General features: G+C 44.8%; 1 protein-coding gene across 1 annotated transcript in view; it reads right to left on the bottom strand.

Annotated features, from left to right (window-relative positions):
- Positions 1 to 7,725, bottom strand: part of LOC146172685 (zonadhesin-like) — a 37,864-nt gene that overhangs the window by 3,796 nt on the left and 26,343 nt on the right. The window contains exon 5 of the mRNA XM_084584358.1: positions 1,208 to 1,520. Coding sequence (XP_084440484.1) covers positions 1,208 to 1,520 — 313 coding nt within the window. The remainder of the gene's footprint in view (positions 1 to 1,207; positions 1,521 to 7,725) is intronic.

Genomic DNA, 7,725 nt, shown 5'->3' with positions numbered 1-7,725 from the left:
GCCACGCATAAATAAATATCATTAACCTGACTACACCCACCGCGGAGCAGAGACCGGTCCTGTACTTCCAATGACATAGTTGAAACTCCTGGGACTTAAACAGAAACACAATGGTTGTTCCTGTTTACTACCAGAAGCACCTGATAATAAAATAAATTATTAGAAAAGTTTTCAAACGTTTAAGAGCATTCGAATGAGGCTTCAACATAAGTCAATGCCTGCCTCACAACAAAATAATCTGCTCTTTTGATGAACAAAATGGTTTTAGGGAACTTTCCCCGAAAATCCATTACCGCCGTGGCTTGCGAGCAGCAAGCCATTGGTAGAGACAAGCACTGAAGAACTAGGAACAGCGCAGCGACGACGGACACAAAGAAAAGCGCTTACTAACAACTCAATGTGCATTGAAAAAAGCGAATGTATTAGTACACTCTCCGATACAACCAGGGTGCATGAGCCTCTTCAAAGAATTCTAATGATGATAATCAATATAATAAATTTCACTGTCATGCGGAGCACAGAAACTGTGCTTACACACTAAGAAAAGCACTCAACCAGTACTCATTCCAGATTAAAACTGCGCCTACTAGGTTAAGATCATTGAAGTCATCATTTAGAAAGTGAGGCCTATTGCTTTATTCCTAAATCAATAGTTCCGCCCTGGGAAAAGGGAAAGAAAGAATATATTCTGGTCAGGAACTGTTAGTAAATGCCTAGTGGTTGCCCTGTTTTCTTGTATTGCGTCATCTCAATATTTAAGGTATTTTTTTCGATTCATTAAAGTACCAGGTCTTCATGAGTGTCAGCCTTCCTATAGGAAAAATAATTGTGCGATAGACCTATAAGAGGGCGAAAAATGCTCTAATGCTGACGTGGGAAACAGGGGCACATTGACGGCAAACCTGGAGTTATTTTGATAACACTCGATTCTGCCGGGGGAGCATTATTTTGAGGATGTGGCGTTGAAAGGAACTGGTTTAAGGAAATGTTGGCATTACAGCATCAACTGCGTTTCTTGAATTACGTCCAGTTGTGCTTCGGGCTATGATCATGTGATTCGAGAATGAATAGAGAGCTTTCTTTGCGAGAATAATAACGATAACAAAAATGCTGCAAATGATGTGATTCCCGGTATAAGAAAATACCCAGATGCAATGCGTTACCGAGAGGATGCTGACGGTTCCCAGGGAAACCAGTCTCCGCTCACCTTACAAAGCCTGGAGCGCAGGCGCATCCAACGACGCATTGGAAAGTGCAAACCCTAGGGATCGGTCTGTTGCACGTCCATGGGCATGTCGACTCGCAGTAGTTGAAGTCCTGATTCTTGCGGCGTTTGCAGTGGTTGCACTGCTGCATGGTGATGCATTGACCCCAGGCGTTGCGGATGCGTCCTCGCTTGCAAACGCAAAATCGGCGCTTTTTCAGTTCCCATCGCGAAGTCAGGCGAGGTTTGCAGAAAGTATCTGGTCGCGGCGCTCCTCTGACACGCACTTCCCAGCCGTTGCATGTTTTTGAGACCCCTGGAAGCGCAGAATAAGGGCTTGTGAAATCAAAAGGAAGAGTCAAGTAAATTGAGCACTGCCGCGGTAGCTCACTGCTTAGGCCACTCAAGTTCTTATCCTGAGGACGCGGGTTCGATTCCGACTGCGCCGGCCGCGTTTTAATGAAGGCGAAACGCAAGGGGCATGTCCACTTGCGATGTCAGTGCACGATAAAGAGCCGCATTTGCTTGAAAATTCTGGGGCTCTCCACTGAGGCATCCCCAAAGCCTGAGTTGCTTTTGGTATTTAATGGCGCCTGAATTTTATTTTTGTCAATATCTAACAACAAATAAACTCCGCGAAAACTCTAGGGTGCGTGCAGTAATTCAGTTACGAAATTCAGTGAGGTTTTATTAATTGCAATTGTCTCTTATAGATAAAGAAATTTAAATCCCTTCAGACCCTAACCTAAGCTTTCAGGAAAATGGTATTTCAACTCGCCTCATGTACCAGTCGGTCTTTCGACCTGGCGTTGATAAATGTTGTAGCGGGGTTCTCGAAGCTGTTCGCAGCTATAGGTGATCTTTTTAGGCGTAAATATTGTTATGTGGTGTACGACGCTGGCATTCAGCAAGTTAAGAAAGAAGTGTCTGGGTGTGTGGACGAAGACCACGCTCAGTGTTGAGTTGTGCGGCTAAGCGGTGCCCATCGATTTCAGAGGGGTGTTACCCATCGGTGCGTGATTTATATTCGTAACATCTTTGGTGGAGGTGCGGGGTGTGTCATCCCCATCCTCACCTTGGAGCATCGACGCCATCTGTAAGCCGCGACCATCAATCGAGGGCCCTGGGACATCGCCGAGCAGCTTCACCCCAGCCCTTCTTGCCCAGACCCGACCAACTACCACCGCTGAGACCCCAGCCCGGATCTGAAGGCAAGGAGAACAGACAGACCAACCAGACCCGAGACGAAGGATCCGAAAGACCCGAAGGACCCGAAGGACCCAAAGGAACCGGACATGCACACGCAACCCCCGTCCAGCCGCTCGTCGCGACCTCGAGCCATCGGTCCCATAAACTCTGGTGGCGGATGGTTGAACAGCTCCAGGGAAGGCGGATCACTCAAGCATCATCGTGTTCATTGTCATCGTGGTGGCAAGCCCATCATTCTCTTCTATCTTTTCTTGAACATCTACACCATCACATCACCATCGACTTCAACGAAATGATCGGGACGATCGCTCGGTGGCTCCGGGAAGTGTTGCAAAGAAGAAGATCGGCAGTGGCGCAAGAGGAGCCCTCGCGCTAGGCCAGACATAAAATCATCTTTCACCCTGTCGCCATGTTGTGTAGTCTTCCTTGCTTCTCACCACGTAACAATATTTATAAATATATTATTTCTCGCAAGATTACCCAATCGAAAAGACTACAGAGCCGTGTCAAAAATACGACACAACATTTTGTAGTTCTGACGTTTACGACAAAATTGTTTCTTGTAAGCGTCAGAATTTTTTCTAGTTCTGTAGTATTCACCACTAGTACTGCAGATGTTTTCTGTAGTACTTTTATGCAGTCTGCAGTTCTCTAGTACCTTTCTGTTGTAAGTACAGAAAATGCTGATGTTGCTAAAGGATATCCTTTCGGCACAGCGGGTTTGCAGTCAATAACCGTTGATAAATTGAGTCATGACGACATAAAATTTTCTGCATACTTTATGACTAATATTGCCTAAAACCGTCATTTTTTAATTCTTTCTGACTGCAATAATAAGTTCTGCTAAGAGGAGCGATGCACATTCGTGTCAGTCTACATTGTCGTTGGTAAGCCTGGAAGTGTAGGTGAAAGGAAGAAGCAAAACGAAGCACCGAACGTCAAGCACTCATAGTAGGCGCAGCCCTACATAATGAATTCTGAGACCACAATTGTCCCGTCTCTGGTAGATACAGTGATAAGGCCGCAGTCCAGGAGCGGTAAGAATGGAAAGAAAAAGAAGTAGCAAACGGAGCGTGACCGCTATATTTATGTTCTCAAACCTATGTCAGAGACTTATAATTGTAACCGTGAGACCGAAGAAAAGGATTTATTAAACGATGCATATCTATGCATATATAGATAACGTGAAATAGAGAGCAACATTTCTTAGGTTTGTCGGTGCCATTGGACTCAGCTTCCTTCAGAAACACCGGTTAACAACACGGAATCAAATAATTTGCAGTTGTTGGGGCGTGATTAGAACATTTATTTTTCGTTCCGTGTTTTGTATGTTTCAAGTAGCATCAATTTGGCCGCTTTATTCGAGAACGTACAACGAAGACACTTTTTAGTCCTGTAATGGTTTGGTTTGTGGGGTTTAACGTCCCAACGCGACTAAGGCTATGACAGACGCTGTAGTGGAGGACTCCGGAACCATCGACCACCTGGGATTCTTTAACGTGCACTGACATCGCACAGCACACGGACGCCACTCCGTTTCGCCTCTATCGAAGCGCAGCCGCCGAGGCCGGGATTCGATCCCGCGTCCTTGGGCACAGTAGTCGAGCGCCTTAACCGCTGCGCCGCCCTGGCGGGCTTTTAGTCCTGTAATGGTTCCCCGCAGACACAGTATTATTTTGGCCTAATGGTTTGGTAAGTGGGGATATTGCTGTTATCACGAAAGGACGGCAGTGCGTCACAGGTTTGCTTTCGGTGTTTGGCTATTTCAGAAACCTTGTCTGCGACCTAACGTTGCCGTGCTAAATCCAAACCAGAATGGCTCTACTGGCGCAAAAGATTGCCGCGTTCAATTGTTCATGCTGGAAGCAAGCAGCGTGCACTTTGTCATTTTTTTTTGTTTTTTTGAATGAGAGATGTCACAAGGGATATCCGGAACGTTTTCTCTTTTTTTTCGGGGGGGGGGGGGGGGGGGGTAAAAGCGATAAAAAGCAGAAACTGCTTTTTATCGCTTCGTTTCAATGTGCGCGCAGGACCGGCCAATAAATTATTTCTTCACGAAGCCTTTCCTTATATTCCTGGTTCCGTGACTGGCGTCTCTACTACGTGACAGTATCTTCTATTAAAGCCGATATGTCTTGAAGTGTTCGCATTGCCATGCTCTTGGAGGGTTTTGAAGCGGAAGGAAAAGTGCCTGCCATCGCCGTGTTCGAGCATACTGTTAGTTTGCTTGGTTTCGGCAGTACATACATTGGCCGGCCAAAAACCATAGCGGCACTTAAGCTGTGCCTTTAAGGGTATGAGGCGATATCATAGCGACCACCCGACATATAAAGCCTCGCTTATTACATATTGTAACCTCAAATGAGCCGCCCAAGTCGGTAGCTTCTCCCAAATTTTTTTATATTGTTCTGCTTGGATCTGTACAATGATCTGCAGTATGAAATAAATAAAAATATATCGTGTAATCTAGTTAAATCGCACAAACTATCGGAGCATCAGTGCTCGGCCATGTCAGCTGCCAGCTATCACCTGATGGCGCCATGCCCGTGATTTTTCGTTGGCAACGCTGAAGCCGACGCTGACTCTGGATTAAAAAAAAAAAAAAACAAAGCCAAGTAACGACTAGACAGCGAAGAAAACTGAGCTGCCGCATTCGGAGCATATAAACACTCCTGAATTGCACCATGGCTATAGCGTGAAGCACCTGGAACGCTAAATCCTGTTTAAAAAGGGACGCACACAGTGATATATAACGAAGCGAAGTGTTTTCACGTCGTTAGTTTAATGACAACTTTGAGAAAATAGAGTTGCCATCTTTTCTAAATCTTGTATCATTCATGATAACAAAAGATAAGAAAAATAATGACACAGTCAGGAAATCGCCCATGTTAGCCACCTGTCTAACTGAGCAGATGCATTTTCCCAACTTCAGAAACGGAATAATACAGGGTATGAAAAAGGAGGCTAAGAAGCTTATGGCCCGTAACTCTAGGAATACGTTATGCACAATGATGTGTGCTTTTATAAGGGAGCAGACTACATAAGCGTAAAAAATTACTGCTAAATTTTTTTACTTTCACGAGCATTACTAGGACGTGTTATTTTTGCCGTTTGTGTGCCTAATCCAGAACCAATTTTAAAAATATGGTTTTTCTTTTCAAGTATCATTTTCGTAGACCTGTGTCTAGAAAAATGCAAATTGGACAAAACGTATTTAAATCCAGCTATGTATTTTGTTATTTTTGTACAATTACCTCTCGATCAGCATTTGTTGCAATTTTTGCATGCAACACTTCCGCGCTGGCACTAGCGAAGCTTATCGGTACTGCTTTGTATTATGAGAAAGTTCATTAATATCACAGAGTCATTAGAAAAGAACAGCAGATTCGAAGTATGATTTCATTACCGTGGCGAGCACTTTTAAATGATCTCGATAATACGTTAAGCCTTGTTCCAGACTTTCCCTACTTAAACGGCATTTTCAAACATATCCTCAGAATAAACTGTGCCAGGGAAATAGATTTAAGTACTGTAAACGGTGATTTTTGTAGATGTGAAAACAACGCTCTTCAGTGCACACAAAAGAAGTATTAGTTGTGTTGCATATTTGCATTGGGAAATTACATTTTTGTAGATTAAATATCTGGAAAGAGTAAGACTAATTCCGATTAGAAATACCTGACGAGTTGACAGCACTGGGCGAATCCGGGTTTTTCTGGAAACTAACAGGCTTTATTAGCATTTTACTCACAGCCCCGTTTCGTAAATCCAATTCTCTTGCGTTTGTATTTTTTTTATTTCATGTGAATTCAAGCCGTAAGTTGCCGGTATTATGCGATAGCTCTTATGACATCCTCCGGAATATATGTGTAATAGGGGAGGGAGGAGGTTCAAAACGCTGGCGCGTCTTTTTGGCAACTATTTTAGAAGATAAAACATTATTCATGAAGTATAGAACGGTTACAAAGTTCATTTGTTGATAAAAATTCAGCGAATGTATCATTAAACAAAAGGAAGGAATTCATTTATAATGAATGATACACTTACAAGTTCTCTGGCAGCTTACTACCACAACGTAAATCGCCGCCACCAGTATCGTGCTTCGATGCATCCCTTCTTCGTGCGGTGTGGTCAGAAGAAGCATTGAGCCGACCGATCACTCATCCTTGTCAAAACCGCATAAAACAAATGCTGTACACCTGTGAGTCGCTCGAGTTCCTAACAAGGAACATGCTCCTCGAGTCCTTGGCATTGCAATGACGGCTTGCATTCGCCCAGAGCTATAACGAACAGAGATGGAGTGGATTCAGAAACCCAGCCTTCAGAAACCGCGGAGAAATAATGGCGGCATGGATGCTTCAGTGCTTCTTTTGCATTTGTTATTCGATGTATTGCCTACAGATAGTCTGCAGTTATTTCTAGCCTGCGATGGTGACTGAATATTTCTTGTCCTCCTAGCACGACTTCTTTCGGAACTCATTTGGTATCATTTTCAGTCCTTTCGCTCGCATTCGAATATATTCATAAGTATAGTGTATATGTATGAGTCAATATAATATAACCTATAAAAAAGGAAGAAAAAAAATTGGCAGTGGCTTAGATTGGTTAAGCCTGGTAATTGCGAAAGCAATAGTTATGGCTACACCTAGGTTCAGCTGGTGGTGTAGCTGGTTGGGGTGCTTGTGGTTATGCTTATGGTTATGCAGTGATTCACTCTGGCCATGGCATATGGTTCAACTATTTTTTATTGCGGGGTGCTACCTGGTTTTTCTATGTGTAACTAGAAGCGAGGCAAGGAGTGCCCTGGCGCAACGATATACTTGGTTGTGGGTGAGGCTAAGGCAGAATGTACAACTGCTACTCCGGCACCGGCTGCAACGGCATTCTTTACGCCAGCAGAAATGAAAACATCCCTGGAGACTGCGTTGGTTCCACCTGCCGCTAGGCCATCTCCTATAGTATCCAACGTTGCACCCCCGGCGGTAGCTGCGGTAGGAGCGGGAGTTAGGCCGCGGTTGGTAGCTACCGCCTCGCAATTTGACGGCGCGAGTAGGGGGCACTGTTTTTGCGGCAGATGGGATGACGTCACTCCGGCTGTAGCGCTCCCTCACGGAGGGAGCGGGAGTTAGGCCGCGTTTGGTAGCTACCGCCTCGCCAGTTGACGGCGCGAGTTGGGGCCCCTGTTTTTGCGCAGCTGTGCTTGGCAGCGCGCCAAAGGTCACGCTAAAGGTCAATGGTAGCTACCGCCTCGTTACGCGAAGGGCTGAAAAGTGAAAGTAGTATTGCTTTCGCAATAAAAAAACATTCCATAT

The sequence above is a fragment of the Amblyomma maculatum genome, chromosome 11, assembly GCF_055883805.1.
Source record: "Amblyomma maculatum isolate TAMU_Amacu chromosome 11, ASM5588380v1, whole genome shotgun sequence".
Classification (NCBI taxonomy): domain Eukaryota; kingdom Metazoa; phylum Arthropoda; class Arachnida; order Ixodida; family Ixodidae; genus Amblyomma; species Amblyomma maculatum.
The sequence above is the reverse complement of the archived record's forward strand: the minus strand, read 5'-3'. Positions and strand labels throughout refer to the sequence as shown.